At 33.9% G+C, this 22,730-nt stretch overlaps 3 protein-coding genes, 1 long non-coding RNA gene and 1 pseudogene across 6 annotated transcripts; 2 read left to right on the plus strand and 3 right to left on the minus strand.

The window, feature by feature from the left end:
• Positions 1 to 3,210: 3,210 nt before the first annotated feature.
• Positions 3,211 to 4,897, minus strand: LOC110708737 (dnaJ homolog subfamily B member 3-like). The gene is made up of 5 exons (XM_021886949.1): positions 4,515 to 4,897; positions 4,318 to 4,405; positions 4,160 to 4,230; positions 3,949 to 4,005; positions 3,211 to 3,571 (listed from the first exon to the last, which is right to left on the minus strand). The coding sequence occupies exons 1-5, from the start codon at positions 4,629 to 4,631 to the stop codon at positions 3,398 to 3,400; spliced, it is 507 nt and encodes a 168-aa protein (XP_021742641.1). The 5' UTR covers positions 4,632 to 4,897; the 3' UTR covers positions 3,211 to 3,397.
• A 1,152-nt stretch (positions 4,898 to 6,049) lies between these two features.
• On the plus strand, positions 6,050 to 13,725 carry LOC110708739 (annotated as a pseudogene).
• Positions 7,380 to 10,785, plus strand: LOC110708740. The gene is made up of 3 exons (XR_002508792.1): positions 7,380 to 7,756; positions 7,909 to 8,044; positions 10,297 to 10,785. It is a non-coding gene; the product is annotated as an uncharacterized LOC110708740 (long non-coding RNA).
• A 64-nt stretch (positions 13,726 to 13,789) lies between the features above and the next one.
• LOC110708738 (calmodulin-binding protein 60 D-like) lies at positions 13,790 to 16,650 on the minus strand. 2 transcript variants are annotated; one of them, XM_021886951.1, is made up of 6 exons: positions 16,350 to 16,650; positions 16,178 to 16,251; positions 15,884 to 15,960; positions 14,774 to 15,261; positions 14,390 to 14,686; positions 13,790 to 14,253 (listed from the first exon to the last, which is right to left on the minus strand). In XM_021886951.1, the coding sequence occupies exons 1-6, from the start codon at positions 16,369 to 16,371 to the stop codon at positions 14,003 to 14,005; spliced, it is 1,209 nt and encodes a 402-aa protein (XP_021742643.1). In that variant the 5' UTR covers positions 16,372 to 16,650; the 3' UTR covers positions 13,790 to 14,002. The 2 variants fall into 2 exon arrangements, with proteins under 2 accessions (XP_021742643.1, XP_021742642.1); XM_021886950.1 differs by having other exon boundaries at positions 16,178 to 16,268.
• A 460-nt stretch (positions 16,651 to 17,110) lies between these two features.
• Positions 17,111 to 22,443, minus strand: LOC110708741 (calmodulin-binding protein 60 F-like). Of its 2 annotated transcripts, none has more exons than XM_021886952.1 (10): positions 22,229 to 22,443; positions 21,994 to 22,072; positions 21,622 to 21,686; positions 19,718 to 20,208; positions 19,355 to 19,515; positions 19,054 to 19,251; positions 18,689 to 18,902; positions 18,211 to 18,281; positions 17,801 to 17,930; positions 17,111 to 17,659 (listed from the first exon to the last, which is right to left on the minus strand). In XM_021886952.1, the coding sequence occupies exons 1-10, from the start codon at positions 22,276 to 22,278 to the stop codon at positions 17,376 to 17,378; spliced, it is 1,743 nt and encodes a 580-aa protein (XP_021742644.1). In that variant the 5' UTR covers positions 22,279 to 22,443; the 3' UTR covers positions 17,111 to 17,375. The 2 variants fall into 2 exon arrangements, with proteins under 2 accessions (XP_021742644.1, XP_021742645.1); XM_021886953.1 differs by having other exon boundaries at positions 18,211 to 18,275; positions 22,229 to 22,438.
• Positions 22,444 to 22,730: the final 287 nt, after the last annotated feature.

Genomic DNA, 22,730 nt, shown 5'->3' on the forward strand with positions numbered 1-22,730 from the left:
AATCTTTTGCAATCCAGTAAAAACCAAGGAAAACATAGCTTTAAGTTTTAGACTAAAGAAATGCACCACATATCACATACGTTGATTTCAGCAAGTTAGTGGTCAAAAGAAGCAGCTGGGAATTTGATATTGTTTGCATTTTCCATGCCAAACTAGCCACAAAGTATACATATTGATTATTGAACACCTTATCAACTAACGTTGTTGGTCCCACATTTTAATTTAGTAGCATACGTCTCACAACATGATCTTAGGGATGTAATACTTTGAAATTTCTATGGGTGAGAATAGTTGAACATTGGAGCAACATGTAAGGATTTGATTCTTGTAAGGATTGGCTTTAATTTGGAGTATTTGAGATGTAATCGACCCTTGCATATGAGTGAACCTACGTAGTACATAATATCCTCATACCCATAATGGATAAAAAGGATAATTATATACATACATACAAAATATAATCGGTAACTTGTTATGCTCTGCTTAAATAAATTCAATATTTTTTAAAAAAATATACTGGAAAACTAGTGCATTAATTATTTGCAAATTGACAAGTAGTGCATATAATTAGTTATAAACGATTCATTAATTTGACTACTTAAGCGATCTTAACCACTCGATTAGCTCTATTTGTAAAGTAAACAATAAGAAATGTGATTAGGAAGAGGAATATCCATTAGAAGGGCCATGAGACCTAAACTTTATGGGGAGCAAGAAAAATGAATCCACTGTATGAATGAAAAGACTAAACATACAAGAATCTCAAGATTATTGCTAAAATAGGAATTGATAAAAGTATCTCAAAATAATTGCTGAACTTCTTGTACTATTTGGACCTAAATTTCTTGTAATATCATACCTTATCTCAGCTCATCTTGCAAGATTTGACATGATTGAAGCGAATGTAACCCGATCTTTTACTAATTCGATCTAAACCCGATAAGATATATGACCCGACGTGACCCGACGTGACCCGACTCAAGTATGACCCAACCCGAACCCGACCCGCATATGTTATGATATTGACCCGACCCGAGATGACCCGACTCACACTAACCCAACCCGTTTACCCGAATTAACAGCTCTAGATAAAAGTATCTCAAAATAATTGCTGAATTTCTTGTACTATTTGGACCTCAAGTTCTTGTATTATCATAACCTTATCCCAGCTCATCTTGCAAGATTTGACATGATTGAGCAAAATTATAATTCGTATGCAATATTGATCTTTTTCGTTCAATTCTCTCAATAATCATTCTTAGTTGAATATAATGAGAAATTCAATTATGACCAACTTGTATTATGATATACTAATACTCTATATTAATTTTCAAAGAATAATGTACGCTTGTTGTAACATACATTCTTTTTAGACAGTAAAGAGAGTTGTCATGATAATAATGTAGACAAGATTTGATTTTAAATTAAGTTTTGGCTATTGCTCTCAAACTTTTACCAAGTTGGCCTTTTATTGTCATAATAAGAAAATGATTGTACTCTTTGATAACATGACTACATGAGTTAACACGTCTAGGCTGATGTGTTGGAGATCTAGAGCGCATGAGTTAACCGTTGTAAGTAAAATTTTGGATGTCATTAGTCATTACCATATTCGAGCTTTACCCAAGCTAAAGCTCGAACATGAGTTGCTTGTATTGTAAACTTAACTAATCAAACTCTTGATATTGGTTCAAATTGTAACAACCATATAAATATGGCATAGAGCCCGTTCTCATTAACTGAATTAAGCCGAATTGAACTAAATTTATAAGAGCTGAACTGAAACTTAATATTTTATGAAAGAAGGAAATTAGACGGTGAACTGAATTGAAAATAATCTGATGAGAACATGGCCATAATCTACACTTACATATTGGTGTAATCATAGCGAATTCCAAATCTATTCATCAGAATTGGGAAAGATAAAATTTGGAACCCCAAAAGAAACCGTTTAAAAGATTTAGAAAGCAGACACAAGAAGACAGGATAATGTGGTAATCAAAATAATTGTGGCCTAATTCAATTTTTTACTAATTAATTCGACCAAAGTCGTACTTGTGGAATCTACATGCACACCATGTGTCACTATTTCTCTTATTTCTTCCCTCTTTCTTGTTGATTTTTCGATTAATTAAACTAAAGAAGCAACTCCACGCATCTATGATTGGTCATATCCTTTGTAATTAATTAATTAATCATATTACTATATTAATATTATAAATTCCATCAAAGCATTTCTTCTTCCCATCAAAGCATTTCTTCTTCTAGCCACTTCTAAACTTAAAATAACCTACTCTTGATTAAGATTTTTTTGGGGGATATTTATAATAGAGTTGATATTTGATAATCCAAAAAAAAAAGGAATATAATTACAATTTAAAATTTATTATAGTTGTGAATTATCACAATTCACTTTGTAGTTAAGTAGTCTTTGTTGGCATTAAATTATACGTAGTACTTCGTAATCCTTGTACTCAATATGAATTTGTTAGTATTTCTTAAATGGGTGTTATAACAAAACTTTTATGAAAGAGATTAACAAGTAGGAGCAATTTTTTTAGACATATATAGAAGCTACTTGTACCATCTCCTTCAGTTTTCGTATGGATCTGCTTATTCTTTGGTAAACTGTTGTCCTCTTTGAATAAAAATCCGGGATCTTATATCAACACTAATAAGCACTCCGTACTCGTGTTATAAATTATACTTTGTATAATAACACAGAATACTCAGTTATAATACTGTATTAATATATACTTCAAATTTATTTATTTATTTTGAAAATATATTTTCATACTTATAGTCTGTTCACTTCAGCTTACTTTTAATTTAGGTCAAATCAGCTCAGTTCAGCACTTAATTCCTTTCTTTCATAAAATATTCAGTTCAGTTTGATTCAGCTCCAATAAATGTAAACACGCCCTTAGCATAAAACCTACGCTTATGTTGTGGTAAATTTGAAATAAAGAAAGAAGATACTAAAATAGTAATTCCAATCAGTTTTAATTTGCTGGTTTCGGGTGTTTTTCATTTTAACAACATTTCCTTTATTGGCATTAATAATATCTAGATTTACACTATTCTTTGCCACCTTTTTCTTTAACTTTTGGAATTATACTCACCTTTTCTATTTTTTTCACTTCCCTTAAAAATCAAGCCAAATGCAAATATAGCAAATAAAAAAAAGACAATAGGAGTACTAATAAGACAATAATGAAAATATTTATTTCACATTTCACTAATAATCTAACAATTACAAACTCAATACTCGAAAGAGGTTGAACAATTCTAGAAAAAGAAAAACCTATTGAACAATTAAAAAAGAAGCAGCCTAAAAATTGACACTATTTGGTTAGAAAAATCACAAACAAGTAATAAACGACATCGTTTGAATGAATCAGCAACGAGGGGAGGTTCGCTTGGGTGCGGCGCTCCCTTTGGTAGCTGCACAAGTTCCACTACTTCGTGATCTTTTAGCAGCCGTTTGATCAGCGTTTAAGTCAAAGCACATCCCATCTCCACCACCTACCATTTCCACGAACATCTTTTGTAGATCTTCTAGACTCTCCGTCTGCCATTTTAGTATTACCATGCATTATTACTTATAAATATAAGTATCCCTTGTCATTTTCATTTATACCCTTTAATTATCTTCATATTTCATTTCAACCCCCTTATAAATTATCAAAATTCACCCTCAGTCCCAGTGTTTTTATAATTTACTAAAGAAAACAACCCTAAAACTAACAAGGGCCCCAATTAAACACCAATCGATACGTAATTTTGACATACATTTTTAATTAACTAGTACTATCACATTTGCAGAATTACAAGTTAAAATGTTAAAACGTGTCAACTAAAAAGAGCTGAACAATACATTCAATTGACCGAAATATAGTTACGTGGAGTCTTATTTAGCTAATTGTAGAGAAAAAGTTGAGAAATTACCTCGCCTCTAACATTGTCCATCATTGAGAGCATCTCTTGCATAAAATCACAGAACCCCTGTTCCATATAATTACACCTAATTAATTCTTAAACAAAATTGTCACATTACGGCATCGTTTAGTTACAAACGGCGCCGTAATAGGCAAATGATCAACATGCAAAATTTCTTAATTCCACCAAAAAATTAAATGAAAAAAAAAAAAATACGAACTTGATCTTCTTCTTCCGTAGGATCATAAAATCCGGCGTCATACATTGATCGCTTACCCTGATCTGACAACACTACATAATAATTCCCAAAAATAAAATTAACTCAAATCAAATTAAATTAATAAAAAAATCAGTAAAATTATAATTAGTGAGAAAAACCTGAATAAGCTTCTTGAATTTGCTGAAACCGGCGTTTCGCTTCGGCGGAAACGGAAGGATTACTCGCCCATCTATCCGGATGCCATTTCTTCACAAACCCAAATTAAAATTAAAAAATAAATTTAAAAAATTCCGCGAAAAATGTTTTCTGTCAAAACAAACGGAGCCGAAAAGAGAGTATATATATATATACATACAAGTGCAAGTTTCCGATAAGCGGAACGAATGTCAGACGCAGAAGCATCCTTACGAAGACCAAGAACAGAGTAATAGCAAGATCCATTACCACCGTTGGATCCTCCACTTCTCTCCATTTTTCACCAAGATCAAACGGCTGAGAAAATTAGAAATATAATTCCAAGGTGAGTCGACAAATTGAGGAATATATATAATTATATACTGGGTTGAATCATGGAGAAAATTGTAATGGAAGAAAAAAGAGGAGAGAGAAAAATATCTGTGGAAAATAGAGGTGGGGATTTATATGGGAGTTTCTCTCTCTAACTCTCCGAAGAGGAGAGAGAGGGGGTGGAATTGAAGATGCTGACGATGGAGGAAAGTTCGAGAATTTCAGAATTGATAAAGTTAAGTGAAGGAAGAGGGGGTGGGGGGAGAAGATATTTTTGTTGTGTGAGTTTGGGATTGACCTTGGAGGTGAGTTTATTTACGATTCTTGCCATTTTACTTGCCACGTTGGAAATTGGAAAAAATAAATTAATTTAGAGGAAGTGGTGTTGTCTGTTGTGTTGTTGTTAGGTCGCGTGTCTTAAACGATGTGTTTTGGGAAGTGTTGGAAGATTAAATTGCCTAAATTGGTGATTGTGTCATGGTGAGTGTAAGAGTGTTCTTTAGATTTTGTACAAAACTTAATGATTTGGTCATGTAGGACGAGTACTTGTAGTTTGGAACTTGTTGCTCATTTTTGTATCATCAAAGATGATTCAATGTTCGCATATACTTGCACAAAATATAAACAAAATCAATCTTAAAAGTTGCGGATTACATCTTTGTTCACGATAAAGACAAATATTGTCATATTAAAAATGTACTAGTCTTTTGTATTACATTCATTTCAGACACTCTAATTTGTTGAATCTAAAGAAATGGAAAAGGACAAAAGAGAAAAGATAATGAGGAGGACAATCTTTCTTGTTTAAATAATGGATTGTGAAAAAATTTGTGTATACTTGGGTGTAAGAAACATACAAGGTTATTATAATGCTCATTTAATGATTTTTTTATAATTATTTTGAAGAAAAGAGTTTTCATTCTATTAATTTAATGGTATGTTTACATTTACTGAACTGATTGGAGTTGAACTAAACTGAACTGAACTAAAATTAAGCTGAAGTGAATTCAATCGTACATATTCAACGTTGACACTTATGTCCCATCTAGCAACTAGAATAATCATTAAAATGAAAAAGAATCTCTTTCAATTCAATCATCAAAATGAGCAAAAATATATATTTAGGTACACCTTGCACTTTGGTATATATAACAAGTTAACAACATTTGAAAGGGTTTAAAGGTTGGGAGAATTAAAGGAGGGGGAAGGAGAGAGAGGGTTCCATTTTCCCTATCTCTTTATTTGGCATTATCCCTCCACAATAGGAGAATTTTGGAAGAAAATTAGCTCACCTTTCCGAGGGAGCCCCCATCGATCTTCATGATAAACGATTAACGTTTATCTAGAGGGAGACCTCTACATGATGTACACCAGTAACAAATCTACTCATAATTAGTAAAAAAAGTTGGACATTTATTTACAATATTACCACTAGATAATCAATTGTTGTTTATCATGAAAATCAACTTGTATTTTCTCCATCCTTCCTCTCCCTTTCTCTTCTATTCCTTTCCTCCTCTTTCCCTCCCCTTCCTTTCTTAACTCACTATCAATCGAGGTCAATACGTGCTCTATTAATTGACCCAATGAGCTAAGCTTTTATTATATGTCAAACTTCTTTATTTTCCATTTAACCATCTACTAAATTACTCTTGTACGTTGCACGATTTTATGAGCGATAAATAGCATTATTTGAAAATCATAAATAATTAATTTTTCACTAGGGATAGAATTTTCTTAGGTTCTTCCCGAATGTAGAAAAACAAAAGCCTCAACGTATTGGGCCTTTACACCAAGAAAAATTGTGGTTACATGCCCACACACGAAAGATCTACAAGATCCAACAATCTTTGCCCTAAATCAAAGAAATTACTAGGCGCCCTAAATTCAAATCTTTCATACTCCGTAATTTTCTTCATCTCCAAATTAATTTAATTTTTTCCAATCAAATTTCTCCCCCATTTCATTCACATGTTTAATCTCAGAGAAGCAATCCTCAATCGATTGCATCTCAATTCAATTTCACAACAATGCAAATTAGGGTTTACAAACATAAATCACGCAATTTCTCTTTTAAATCAAATGCTATCGTTGGATCCTTTACCTTCTGCAATGGATTTCAATCATCTTTTCATCGCCATCTCTAAAATGAGACCTCAAAAGCATCATTCCGTCGTCATTTCTCTCTCAAAGCAGCTGGAATTATCTGGGTTTCGACCCAATAAGAATTCACTGGGTATTCTTACAAATTGCTACTGTCATTTGGGTCGGGTCGATTTCGGGTTTTCGCTACTCGGTAAGCGTATTAAGCTTGGGTATGAGCCTGATATTGTAATATATACTACCCTGATCAATGGCCTTATTGATGAAAATTGTAATAATGTTGATAAAGCTGTTAAATTATTGGATAAAATTGTGAAATTTGGGATTCAACCTAATGTTGTTACTTATGGTGTTGTTATTAAAGGACTTTGTAGGAAAGGAAATAATGTGGGTGCTATTAATTTTCTCAGGAAAATGCAATCTGAGGGGGTTTGTAAGCCTGATGTTGTCATATATAGTACTATCATTGATGGTCTTTGTAAAGATAATATGATGTCTCAAGCTATTGAATTGTTTGATGAGATGCAAAGAGAAGGGATTTCGCCGAATGTTGTCGCTTATAGTGCTTTAGTTCAAGGGTGTTGTATTGGGGAAAAATGAGAAAATGCCTGAGAATTGTATTTGTTTAGGGCCTTTTGGGGCATTGAAAACATAATTGGGTATGTTTGATTGAGATGTTGGAGCATAGGTTTCAATGGTATTGAAGTGAGGGCAATATTGTTTTTGCTAAGAAGGGGATCACCGATCACGTGTTAGAGACGTGTTGTCATGTTGATGCTTGGGATGTTGGAGCTTTATTTGATTAGCGGGAATTTATGTGTGTGGAAAATTGCCCCAGGAATTGCTGGTAAATTGGTAATATATTCAACTATCAAGGAGGAAGGTTGCGGAGCTGGTAATGGGATTTTCACAGTGTGTGATGGATATTGCAAGAGGGTAAACACATTGTATAGGGCTCTTGTGCAGTTCAGAGAATGCTTTATAAAGGTTTGACATTTATCATTGTTACATTTAGTTTTAGTCTCTAAACCAGGTCCTGTATGCTTACTCGGAATCTTTATATATGATTCCATATTTCTAATTAGATGAGTTATGTGGAAATGCACAACCTTATAGAGAAGTTTTATTTGGAATGTCAGGGGTGAAAGGGTGATGGAGAATGCTCAAGCAGTTCACCTGTATTGTTGTTCACAATATCCTAGTTATGGATTTTGACTGATTGTTTATTGAAAGAAGCTGCAGCTGTCAGACGTTCCCTTGATCTCCTACTGAAAGGTTTGCTACTAAATTTTGAACTTGCTGTATGTTTGTAATGAATGAAAGGATTAGAGAAAATGTTGCTTGCCCTTGTTTGCTGCAGTGATGTCGTCTTAAATACTATTATGAGGTATGACATATGAGATGCTCTTTTTTTTCTTTTTTTTTTTTTTTTTTTTGTGTGTGTGTATGTGTGTGTGTGTGTGGACAAAACAATGATTATGAAATATGATTGAATGGTGTTAACTGTTAAGGATTCTGGATATGTTTTAGTCACTGTATTGATCCTTAATTTAAGTTCTGCGATCTTTGAAGTTAGTCACTTAATAGAATTGCTGAAGAATGTCAATGCTTAATGCCTTAATTTGAAGTTAGGGTGTTAGATAGTTTGCCAGTCCTAGGTATTAAATTTTGGGATCAAGGTGTTATTGTTTTTTCTACTGTGTTTTGCACTTGTTATACAGTTGCAAACCATCTAAACTTCACCATCTGTTAATGTTGTTCCGTTGTTTTCGCTTGAGGTTATTTTAACAAGTACCAAACAGTCTTATAGAAGATTGTCCACATGGTTAGATTGCAACCAATCTCTATCACAACATCCCATTTTAGCTGAAATTCAGATTGCTTCAAGCCTTCTAACATGTTTATAATTGATAGCTTTGAAAAGATGGAACAGGAATCAACTCTTTAAAATTTCTGCACCAATTTCAAAGTCCCTCTCCAATAGTTATTTTTGCGAGAAACCACGTTCTGCCTTTTGCTGAGTTAGTATAAATATTAATGTTGAAAAAGGCCACTTGTTGCTCTGCTTTATAACCTTTATTGTATTGTCTGCGTGGGGCCTCCTTGTGACTTCATAATTTACCATGTCTATTGAAGTTCAAGGGTGATGGAAATAATTACCAACAAGATCCTGGTCCTAGCTGCTTCCCCTTGTTGACCAGTTAAAATGATACATATTTTTTGAACTTCTCTTCAAGTTGAGTAGGTGCATTCACTTGACTAGCCCTAGCAATTTTTAAAGAGAAGGCATTTCTGCAACTTAGTTTTGCTGTTTTGCATAACAATGAGATTTGAGAGGTGACTTGCTGCAGCTTGATCAGCTCTTCTGATTACTATACTGACTGAATTTCTACTAGTTACAAGATATCTTGTGCACGATGAGTTTTCTTATGTCTTTATTGGAGATGTTGCCAATAGGAATTTTAAGGTGAAACTAGCTGTTCCAGATTAGCTGGGAAGCGGAGAAAGGCTTGTTAGCTATAGGCTTGAGCTCAGTGACTTGTAGCAAACGTAAGCTTTGGTTTTACCATGTAAGTATCCAAAAACTCATTTCCCTTTGCATCAACCTCACATAGCAGTTGTTAAGCCATCATATGAGTAAATAGTGAAATTAATAGGGTGCAGTTGAGTGAACTCTGGAGAATCATCTGTCAGTCATACATCTTTGCTGTTTGGGCTAGGATATGAGATTCACACTTGGGCTTGGGTATCAGAGTCATTAACTCAATTATGAGTGTCCTTGGTTATATTTGTATTTTAAATGGTGGTTAGTAATCTCTCCTTTTTGTATGAAGTTGAAGCGTGCACATGCATATTCATTTGGAGTGTCAACTGTCAAGTATCAAGCACGAATACTTTTAAGTGATACATTAGGTGTTCCTTTCAAGATGAGGACCTCCTACTTATGTTTTTCCTTATATTTATACCTAAAAAAAGTATCAAGCATGGATAATTGAATTGGCATGAAGATTTCATGCAGTTCAACCGAACATCGCTTAATTGATTGCTATGGGAGCTAACTGCATCATCACCAGATAGCAACCTGAAAGTTTTCTCATCTATCCCACATTTGCATTACCAAATCCTGCCATCATAATCTTTCTTTTAATTGAACAGGGATGTATTGTAGAAATTGACAGACATTCGATATTGCATGTCAAGTAGCTATTCTCAACTACTACTTTCTCTCAATGGTTCGATGTATTTTGTTGAATTTCCCTTCAGCTTAAACATGAGGTTTATTTTGAAGGTTGCAAAATTCATGAACCCTTTCAATCTTTGTTCTGTTGTTCACGATGACCAAGTCATCCAAATCAATTTTATTGTGATTTTCATCTTGTCGAATGTTGAGTCTGAAATTTCCAGAATATATGTTTTGTGGAATAAGTATCTTAATTTTTTATTTGTACGACGTATTTCTGCAAAGTCTGCTGCATGCAATGCAATAACTTTATATTGAGGTGAATATCTTGCTTCTTTTTTAACAGGATATTTAAAGGGAAGCAAGTGATTTGAAATTTTTCTCCTGTCTTGTGGAGTTAAGAAATCCCTTTTCTTGCAAGTGAAGTACAATTGTTGTGCTAAATTAAGGTAAGTGTAGATATAGTCACACGTATGATGTGTATATTTTATATTGTTGATCGGGAAGAAAGAGCAAAGTGTAGTCGAAATCAACAGCTTCTATTTTGAGAAGATGAATCCTATGAAGTTAGAAAGAGAAGATTAGTGATGATGATGTATATCAGTGATGCTTTAAAAAGAATGGGCAATACTAACTGAATGCTCGAGGAAGAGAAGGGAACAAGGTTATGAGGCATGACGAATTTTTGATGTTTGCCTTGTGCATTGTAACTTAAATTTTACTGTTATGTTTTGTAACTAGTTATGGAAGAATAAAATGTTCATTACATAATTTGAATTTTGAAATTAAATTAAGAATTTTTTGTTCTTTTGGGCTTTTGACAAATGAATGAAATCAAATTTGGCACACATGTTATGACCTTTTCATTAAAATAAATTAGAATTGGTAAAATTTGACATAACATGAGAACAAGACACAAATCGGATACAAAGAAGCCAGGTTAGTGTTCTGGGTTTACGACAAGTTTAATTAAACTAGTCAACATGATGTGATACATTTAGTCAAATAGGTTGTGTTATTATTGAGATTCTCTACGGGAAACTAACAACTCGACAACTTAAGGAAATAAGCATTAATTTATGCAAATAATGATATACAAAGTATATTATGGTTGAGGTTAATACTTTTGCATTATTTTTTTTGTAAGGAAAAGTTATCAATACTTTTGTTTACATTTGTACACGAGACAAAGACTTTTGCATATAAAACAACATAAATTGGACATGTAAAAAATGGGTTAGTGTCAAGGATTATTTATAAGTTTAATACTTTAATTGAATGAATCGGGTTAGTGTCAGAACTTCTCTAATTGTTTACCTTTGAACACGAGACAAATACTCCGTACAACCGTACATGTTTGCAAGCTTTTAAAAAACTGTGAGCCACGAGACTACGTAGTACGTGAGGGTAGTAGGTAAAGGTCATAACGAATAGCATGCTCCAAAATTTACCTACCAAAAGAAGAATAATATAATGTGAAAATGAAAAACAAAGAGAATAGTATGCTTCAAAATTGATACGAACAGAGGGAAGTTTGGCAGTGGCAAGATGATGATGAAGATGATGAAAGTCGCTGGTTTTGGTACTCTTCTTCGCCATTCTTCTCCTTTTCATTCCTTTTTTTTACTTTCTCATTTTCGATTTCATTCTTATTTATTTCGTGCCATTGATGTTGATTCTGATGACCCCAAATTGTTTCTCAATTATGTTAGACAACAATCCAAATTAGGGTTTATTACTGTTGAACTTCCTCTTTCCCTCTTTCATCGTATGAAATTGATTCGCCCGCTTCCTGATATTAACGATTTCAATCAGCTTTTTTCATCCATGTGTAAGATTAAACCCAACCCCCCTTTCTCCACTGTCATTTCTCTTTCTAGGCACCTCTTTTTCTTAGGTGTTCGTCCAAATGATTATTCCCTATGGTTCTATGTTCAAAGGTCTCTGTAGGTCCGGTGATAATTCCGGTGCTCTCAAACTCCTCAGAAATATGGAGTCTTATTGACCATTTTATGCCTAATGTTGTCATTTACAACACCATCATTGATAGTCTCTGCAAACACCAGTTATTACCTCAGGCTCTCCATCTTTTCAAGGAGATGAAAGTCAAGGGAATTTCCCCTGATGTTGTCACCTATGCTACCTTAATTCGAGGTTTGTGCACTTTGGGACAACAGAAAGAGGCTCAACAAATGATGACTGAGATGTTAAGGAATAACAGAACTCCTGACATACAGACCTACAACATATTTATTGATATTTATTGTAAAGATGGCAAGGTTGGTCAAGCACGGGACATTTTTGAATACATGACTGAGATTGGTTTGGTTCCCAATATCATCACTTACACTGCTCTGTTAGATGGATATTGTTTACGTGGTGAGTTGGATGAGGCAGAAAAGCTTATGGATTTGATAGTTGAAAATGGCTGCAAACCTAATGTAGTTACTTACAGCAGGTTAATCAATGGCTATTGCAAGTCTAAAAAGATTGAGAGAGCTCTTGGTCTGCTCCAAGTAATGCATTGTAACGGATTAGCCTCTTATGTTATCACGTACACCACTCTTATAGATGCCTTGTGCAAAGACAATCAGCTCAAGCTTGCACACCTGTTTTTCAAGGAAATGGAAGCTCATGGACTAAAGCCAAATGTAATCGCTTGGAATTCATTGCTTGATGGCATGTGTAAGAATGCACAAGTAGATGAGGCAATAGCAACAATGAAGCAAATGGAGATTACTGGAGTGGTCCCTGATATAATTACATACAATATCCTAATGGATGGTTTGTGTAAAGCTAGGCGCCTTAGAGAAGCGATGGACATCTTCTCCTTTCTCACAGCTAAAGGGCTGCATGATGTGCGTGCTTACACCATAATGATAAAAGGGTTTTGTAAAGAAGGGTTGCTAGCAAAAGCCGATGAATTACTGAAGAATATGGAGGACAATATATGCTTTCCAGATGAATGCACTTTCAATACAATTATTAGAGGATTTATAGATGGAAAGGATGTTAAGAGAGCTTTAGAGCTTGTCAGCTTAATGACAAACAAAGAGTTTGCTTCTGATGATCACACTATATCATCATTTGTGAGCTTACTCAATGATCCAAATATTAGTGATGCAGACAAAGAATTGCTGAAAAAGTATTTTGAAAACTGAGCAAGCGATAATTAAGAGCAAAGGTGGAAGGAGGAACGACTAAAGCATATATGTTCAGCTGTGTATAAACAGATATCGTGAGTGAACTTGTGTTTCAGTAAGTCATATGTTAAATATGATTGATGGATTTTAGGCAAAAACCTTAAAACCTGTGTTTTGGAAATTGGAATATACATGTATGAAGTAAATGTGGATTAACCTGTTAATTTTGTATAAGCTGTGTTTGCTTTTGATCTGCTAGGGAGTTGCATTCGTTTTCTTATTGATTGCAATTGTTTTTAATGGAGCCAGAGCTCAAGTTAAGCAATGGTTTGATCCATTCACTTGAGATACGTAAATTGAATTTCCTGAGACGTGTTTAGTTTTCTGTAGAATAACTAACCATTGAAATCACTGTCATTTTATTATGATTTTGCTTCTTCAGGGCACTAGGATGTAGCAGAAATGAACCCACGTTTTGGTCACATATCATAGTTTCAAGCCCAGAATCAAATCATTTTAATCTGCTGCCTTTTGTTTATTTATTCTCTTTTTTTTTTCCCCATTCTGGAGAAAAAGAAAATAATCAGATGGTGTGAAAAAATATCAAGCTTAGAGATTAATTAGAGCTGGTTAAGCTGCGATTTCAGATTGATCCAACTAGCGTGATTTACTTTTCATATGAAACACACCTAGACGTGAAAACAATAAAATTTATCCAATAAGACTGAACACCAGCGAAGTCCATTATACAACATGTCGCCCAACTCATTGGAGCTTTATATAGCTAAGCGTGTAGATTCTTAACACAAGTTTTGAGTTCGAAACAGAAAACACATGAGCCAGGAGAAAAAAGATATTAAGCTACTGAGATACTGAGGTAATGTGCAACAAACCTGAAAAAAAATGGTTTCATTGAAGCTTTCGCTTCTTTTTAGGGGCACTTGCATTTTGCTGAACTGAAATCATGAACATAGTAGCAGCTTTGGTCATATAAAATACGGATATTAGCTTCCTGGTAACATTGCTCCTTTCCTCTTGCAGTGGAGTGGTGACTGGAGTCTCTTCCATTAATATTCTCAACATATCCATATATTCTTGAGTTTGTAATAATGCTTCCAGTTTCTCGTCATCTTCATTTAGTAATAAACTAACCGTAGAACCTGGAAAATAGACATTCACGTGCACCACTAGTTTAACAATGCAAAATTGAACCCAGAAATATTCGGATATAACAAATGTACTCTCAGAAGTCAGAACTATGTTTCTTCAAACAAGCAAATGAAGCCATATTTTTACCATGATTTTGGAAATACCCGCCTTGTGCTATTGTTTGCTCATACCCTTGACAGGCTTGATTTGCTGCTGCAGCATCATGATAATCATTTGTGGGTGGAATACTGCTGATTGAAAGGCTGCTTGCATTTATACTATGCCTGAATCCACTTACACTAAAAGTCCAACTTGGTGGTGGCAGCAGCGGTTGTGGTAGTTCTTGAATAATTGATAGGTTTGTGAGCTCTTGATCAGAGTTCTGGTGGGTAGGGGTTATTAATTTTGGAAGCTCGCTTTGTTTTGCATTCCTTAATTTAGCACCTGAACAAAGAACAATGAAGGAAATGAAAAAAAGCTAAATGCAAAGCACTTCTTTAAAGTTGCATATAAGATGAAGACTACACTTACTTTTTAGGCGGTGTTCTTTAACCCTAATTGCTTCGCTTACTGCTGCCATTACTACCACTCCAGGGGGAAGCCCTTTAACAATTTTAGCTCCTAGTCTATATTTTTCACTTCTCGTTGATTTTGAGTTATCAGTGAAAGCAATATGACTGACACTAGCAGCCCCTCTGCTCATTTTAATCTCGCAATTTCCCTTCAGCAATGATCCTTTGTTCTTCCTTGGAGGAGTGATATTTTTAGTGTATTCCTCCTCTGTTAAATCATTTCTACCTTCGACATCAAAGTTACCATCAAGAACATCAATCTTAATCTTCAGAGAAGATTCAGGGCCAAAATCTACTCTGTTGTCAGACTCATCAAGCAACTCCACTTCAAGCATAACGTCCTGATCTTCTATTTTAGTCATGGTAAAGAGTGTAGCAGGTAAATCACCCTTAAACTGCAATTTCAAGCACCTTGATGCAGATGGCTTAGCCTGTTGAGGCAACATGCTGCGACAACAGTCAACAGTTAACAATTAAACTATCAAAACAGTTGTAGGTGGATGATAAAGAGAATTAAGATTCGTTCATGACCATAAAATCTTGCACCAAGCCTTACTTCAAAAGTTAGGTCTATAAAGGGCTTGTTCATATTTACTAAATTGAGCTGAATTGAACTGAACTGAACTGATTGGAGCTGAACTGAACTGAACTGATTGGAGCTGAACTGAACTGAACTGAACTAAGCTGAAATGAATATTTTAAGAGAGGGAAATTAAGAGCTGAACTGAACTGAACTGATTGGAGCTGAACTAAACTGAACTGAACTGAAAATAAGTAAATATGAACAGGCCCTTACTTTGGATCGCGGCGCGATAAATAATAGTACAAACTACAAAGTACAAATCAAAAGGGGCAAGATCATATGCTTTGATATAATTAGCATAATCTCTCTTCTGGGAAAGAAATTCATCACTGCTTTTAGTCAACCAATGAAGTCAATGATCTTTTATTAGGTGTTTCCAAATATTTATAGTTGAGACATCTCACTTTACAAGATCTATGCAAATCAGACACAACCCATAACTACAAATAAGCATAACAAAAAAAATCACAGACAACCAAGTTATACCTTGAATTAGGAGGCAGGACACAATGTTGTAATAAGGGCAGAAGCGGTCCGAGAACTCGATTCACAGCCTTTTCAACCTGATGACATTTAACAATGAATTACCCAATATGTAAACAATCGTTTCCCGAATAGTCTAATCATTCTAAACAACAGGGTACTATGTAGAAAAACCCTTTTTACGAAAAATTTAATAATTCGAATCAGAAGTATGATTGAGTAAAAGAATAACACACAATGACATTAAAATTCTAATAAACCCATCAAATAAGAAAAAGGAATGCTAAAATTAATTACCTCTTCCCCAATTGTAGGCTTAAGGTGGGCCATTAAATCTTGCATCCATTTCACTTCCCCTAAATTAGTAACACCTTTACAACAACATTCCCTAAAAGTTATAAAACTCTCATTAGAGGATACTAATTGCTAATCAACTCATAAACAATAAAACCCAGATGAAACTACTTACTCAGGAGGCTTGGAATGTTCATTGGGTTGTTGATCACCAATGAATCTTCTAGAATCCATTGAATTTCTTGTACCCAAAATTGGAATTACCAATTAAATAAAAAAGAGAGTTTTTAAGGAGAGAGAAAGAGAGAAATAAGAAGTTGTGAATACCAAGCACTGAAGCACTGCAGCACTGCCTATCTTTTTATAAAGAAAAGATTGAAATTTCATGGAAATGTTGATATTTCAGGTTAAATTTGGAAAGTCAATTGGGTTAAACTGAATTAACCAACTAATTTACTTCTGCAATGTAGTGATTTGCAAATGTGGGGTCATAGGATAAGAGATTAGGTGAGTGAATAGATATAAAAGACAATATATTAACAATAAAAGTAATTAATTAGTGAAGGGAGGAATATACTTTTTTTGTAATATTTCTTCAAAAAAAAAATTGGCGGCTGATTCAGTGACTTCATTGAGCATAATTGCCGTGACTTTGGAAATTTAACGCGGGATATACGCGTTCATATATTATTTGGACTTAAAATTCTGACATTTGGCTTACTGCAACACTGATTGCATCTAAATCAACGTTTTCTTTGGAGTTTACTAGAGAAGATATCCTAATTCAAGAAGTTAATGATGTTTTTAACTGATAGGTTCTATTGTCTAACAGTTTGATGATTCTATAGATTTATTGCGTTAGAATCTTTTGATATACATTTCTACAACAGAGGATTCAATATAAAAACCATACAAAACTCAATAGAGAACAGGAAATTTTTTTATGACCGAGAATTTCATGTACTAAACATTAAGTAATGGCTTGATTGAGGTTTCCTGATTTTCATTACAAGTTGTAATGATCGTTTATTTGTGGAATGTATCATTAAAATTGGTACAAATGAAACACCAGGTAAATACAGCTATATGACTCACAACTCAGTAGGTGAAATCCTTCAATTTTCTTACAAATCAAGCACACATATTGGCTTGTATGAAATTAATGTATCATCTAAACTTTGTCTTGCAACTGCAACGCTTATCAGTTGTCTGTGTGTCCAGTCTTTTGCTTCTTCAGAGGTCTGTAACTATCTATTCTTCTTATCCTTACTATAAAATTTAGTTTAACTCCAATTTTCCTCCAGTATACCCGAAGCCTGCTTGGAGTTTCGGTCCTCAACTCATCTGTATTATTTAAAGCCTGCGAGTCTCCAAGAGAAGCCTCGTCCTCAGCCAAAACCCCTGCAATAAATTCTTCAAATTTGGAAAAAGATGGACTTGTACTTAGTGAAGACTGTGAAGCACAGTTATCCACTTGTTGCATCCCTGCTCAATTACACAACATTGTTCAAATTAAGGTTAACATCTAAAACCCGGGTTTAAAATAAAAATAAAATAAATACGGAGTAAATAAATAAAAGCAAAACAAGAATTCTGAATTTCAGGTTCTTAAAAGATTTTCCGTACCAGAATCAGTAGACACATTAGGAAACAGAAAGGAACCTGAATATAATTCAGGTGGCAAAGACGCCAGTGAGTCTAGGCTATGATCTGATATCTGCACGGGCATATTGACTGCAGGATTTGGAATGTTATCCTGTTAAATAGGTAAAACAAATTGTTTAGTTAACAATACATAATTACTTCGTATATAAGGATGTTAATTATAGTGTGTTTAATATATGCAATTTCATAGGCGCGCATGTACAAAAAAGATAACCACTTCTAGTATGACTGTATCAGGTATCCTGCTTAAAATATACAGCGACTTCATTTTCATGTCCTATAATTTCTTTCACATATAACATGTGTTTATTGTCTTGAAAATAGAAATATTATTCTAACCAGTCAATGATAAAAATGTAGTGCTAGCTTACCCCAGAAACATAAGCCATAAAACATGCTGATTCAGTGGCGACTCCCATGTTTTGCAATAAATCATCTGAAACTTGAAGAGTTTGCATCAGTTAGCATCATTCATTATAAGACTAATGTTCAAACCAACATCAGGAAAGCAAATCATTCAAGCATAGTCAATTTAAAGGGAATACTTATCACAAGTCTAAGTGGGGAGCCCAAAGTTACTAAATTTCGAACAAGTAATATTGTACTATGATTATATAATTAGTGCAAGCGACTATACAGATTATAAACAAATGACATTTCCTCCAGTTGTTTTTCTTAAATAAAAGATACGGAGGTGCTTGTTCTAAGCAAAATCTAGCAAAGGAGGCAAATATAGCAAGCAATTATATGATATTTGTTTTTTTTTTTTTTTTGTTCTGTAATAATATCAGTTTTATCCTGAAAATGCCCTAAGATACTCGTTATCTGATTGACTGTCATTGTCTATACCTTGATATGTTGCTGCAGTACCAGGATATTGCATAGGTAAATTACTGGAGTAAGTGTATGGTGAGGGTGCTGCTGCTGGTTGTTGCTCTTGCTCTTCTTGAAGCTCCTGTTGTTCAGCACTAGATGGATATGCGAGTCCTTCTTGAGTTGGTACAATTAGTTCAAGCTTATGTCGTTTTTCATATGCAGATTGCCTTAATTTACCAGCTTTTTCCTGCAAAAAGAACAGAGAAATCCAATTAGTAAATCTAAACCACAAGTTTATATATCTTGGACAGTCATGCATGAGCAGAATCTTCCTCCTTTTTTCTCCTCCCCAGTTAAAAAAGAGGTGGACAGGATCAGAGACAGAGAACACCAGGTACCTTTTGGGTAAAATCAAGAGATTTATAAAGCTGGGTTGTTCCACCCTTGAATGTAACCCTTTTAATGTTGAAGGCACAATCTAATATAAGATCATCCCCTGATGCATCATCATAGTACCGATACTGCTCTTTGGTTAATGTGCATGCCTCGGCATTTTTTACAATTTCATCCCACTTTGTTTCAGGAACTCTTAGAATCTGATTTTGACAAGAACAGAACATTTAGAGTGATCAGCATGAGACCTGTTAGCAGAAGTGATGCTTAGAAATTAGCATGTTTAACAACGAAAATAGTCCTTACAGCTTTCATTTTTTTTTCATCAGTGTGATAAAGTTGTAGGAAGTCCTTCACTGTATGAATTTCTTTTTCCTTTGCCCTACAACAAACTGGCCCAGTTTTGTTTATGTTTTTCAATCGCCATAAATCGTCTTCAGGAGATGGATTTGAACGCTTTCGTTCACCTGGATGAATAGGAAAATGTCCAATCAACACTAGATGAACATCCAAAAAGAAAGAATATATTAAGTTGCTAAGCCCGGGTATGTATTTGCTACGCATAATCTTTTCTTAGTCTCTGAAACAGCAAACAAAATATAAAAACAAGGATAAAGGAAATATGCTAAGTTCGAAACTGTGTAATAAGAGGTGTACTTAGTTACTTACTTTTTAGGCGGCTTACTTTCACCCGAAATTCTTTTTCACTTACTGCTGATCTTACAACCCTTCCAGAAGGAAGACCACCTATAACTTGAGCCCCAAACCTAAACGTTCCATTTGTCATTGAACTCGAGATATCCGTGAAAGAAAAGCCACAAACATCAGCAACTCCTCCATTCAATGAAAACTTGGTGTTTCCCTTCAAAAGTGACCCTTTACCTTTTCTTGGCCGGGCAATCTTCTCTTTGAATTTCTCCTCGGTCCAATTTTGTTCCTCCTCAACATTAAAATCACCATCAAGAACATCAATCTTAATCTTCACACAAGAATCAACACCAACTTCTACTCGTTTACCAAACTCATCAAGCAACTCCACTTTAAGTGAAGTACCCTCCTTTTCTATGTTGGTGTTGGTTAACAGTTCATTAGGTATTATGCCCTTAAAGGACAATCGAAAGCTTCCTGGTGCAGATGACTCGCTGTGATCTGGCAATGAGCTGCAGCAAGGGTCAAAATAAAACAGTTAATTCTGGTATAATGTAATTTTGGGTGTCAACTGTCAAGTACATGAGAATTGTACACTATTAGAACACGTACACTCTTCAAGTAGTGAAAGTGTAGCACCAATGAAGAAAATAAAAGCAATTTTGATCTCAGAAACTCTCTACTTATTTGATAATTGTACAATGAATGATCATGTAGACATTTAGTAACGCTTTGTTTGGATAGCAAAGAAGGAGGGGAAATGGAGGAAGGGAAGGGAAAAGAAAGGGAGGGGGAGGTGAGCTCCATTATCCCTCCAAATCTCTCCAATTTTGGAGAGATTATGGTTATTATAGAGAAAGGGAAAATGGATCCCTCCCTCTCCTTCCCCTAATCTTTTACCCAAACAAGAGATTTTGTGCCCCTCCATTTCTCTTCTCTTCTATTCCTTCCATTTCTTCCTATCCAAACAAAGTGTAAATGATATTTTTTAACAAATATATTCATCAGTGTTATGACCAATTTAATAAATTATTGGAAATTAGAATTTCCAATTTCAATCCATGATGAATCTAGATAAAATTTAACTAAAATTTGATACCCAAATATGAATAAATATTTAGCTTGATCATTACACACAAAACCTTTCTTTTGCATTATTAATTGAACAAGCTAAGATCACTTATGTATACCCTAGATAATTTATGTGCATTTTAAAGGCCATCAGGTTTAGATGCTGTGTTTGATACTTGGCATTTACGAGGAAACTAAGTAAAAATGTTGGGAAAACATAGATTCCACAATTTTACCATATTTTGGGAGACATGAAAACAATTACTCCTATACATCGATTCCACAATTTTACCATGGTTTGGGAGAAAAAACAATGGAAAAGTAAAACATTGAAAATGCAGAATCCTTATACTTATAATTGAGCATTAATGGAGAAAATCCAAGTTTATCTCCTTAATATTCATCAAATGACAAAGTTGTAAATAAATGCGTAAGTTTTGCAATAGCGATTCTTCCTATGATATTACTAGTTTGCTCAAAATGAAATAAGTTTAGACTGGGCTCCGTAGCATTAGTCTTCTTTCAAATCAATTGAAATATTTGTGGAAATCTAAGACATAGATTACTCATCAACCAAACAATGAACTATCCCCTTAATATAAGAACATTGATGTTTGCATTGATATCAAGAAAAGGAAGCTAAATCATAAGCAAACAATAGATTAGCAGGTAATCTCATTAAACAATCAAACAAATTAAAGTTAAATTCAAAGTACTCCGTATAAAAGTACAACATCAACATGTCATATAACAAAAGTGGATTACAAAATACGGAGTAATATTCTTCTTTCCCTCAAAAAATTAATTCAAAGTCCAATTACAATACAGAAATTAAGTAACCAACCAAACTATACCTTGTAGTTGGAGACAGGGCAGAATTTTGCAATAGAGACCGTAGTTGATTCAGTTGATTATGGACCTATTGACCACCCCCCCCCCCCCCCCCCAAAAAAAAAAAAAAAAAAAAAAAAAAGGAAAAATCAATTTAGTCATAAGTATATTCAGATCTCTATATAGAGAGATTTTGTCGAATCAGAAGCAATTACTTTAAAAAACAAAAAAAAAAAAAAAAAAAAAAAGAAATTGTACCAGTAAAATCTACATATTCCCTTTTCTATTAAAAAAAAAAAAAAAAAAAAAAAAAAACTACATATTCCCTGACGAAAAAAAATATACTCGTAATAAATAATAAAATTGCATTAATCCAAAAAAATACAAAAAAACACCTGTGTAATTACAGAATTGACTTTCTCTAATGAAGATCGAATCATACTCGTAGTTACACAAGCACCACTACAACAGCAGCTGCACAGAAAACCATAGAAATCAAATTTGTGACACTTGAAATGGAGATTCAGAATTATATATACGTAATTATGATTATGATTATAATTAAAATAATAATAACGTAAAAATTGATAATTTAGACCTTTAATTTTTTTTTTTTAAAAAAATACTCACTTAAAATGCTGATGAGGGTGTTCTTCACCAGAAAAAATTCCAGATGCCATACCAAGTAAAAATTACCCAAATAAAAGAAAATGAAACTTGTTCCAAAAAATAATTGAGATTACAAAAAATTAAAGACTGGGTTAAGAAGTGAAAAGGGAGGAGAGAGAAATTTGGCAAAAATAAGAGCCGCCTCTGTTTTATTTATACTAAAACAATAGAGTGGAAATGTGAGAAGATTTTGAAAATTCACTGAAATGTAATTATAGTAAATCAACAAAGTGAGATAAAATTAATTAATCTAACCAGTTTCCCGGACATTGTAAATTATTTTAACGGAGTAATGAAACTGTGATTTTGGCTATGGCTGAGCATCATTGACAAAAGTCCCAGTCAGAAGAAAGGACGGTCTCTTTTTTTTCGCAAGTACTACAAAATAACTTAAATGCAGAAATAATTTAATGATATCAAATCCTAAAAAGACTAAAATACCCTTTTTCCAAAAATAAAAAAC

Source organism: Chenopodium quinoa, unplaced genomic scaffold, assembly GCF_001683475.1.
Source record: "Chenopodium quinoa cultivar QQ74 unplaced genomic scaffold, ASM168347v1, whole genome shotgun sequence".
NCBI lineage: Eukaryota > Viridiplantae > Streptophyta > Magnoliopsida > Caryophyllales > Amaranthaceae > Chenopodium > Chenopodium quinoa.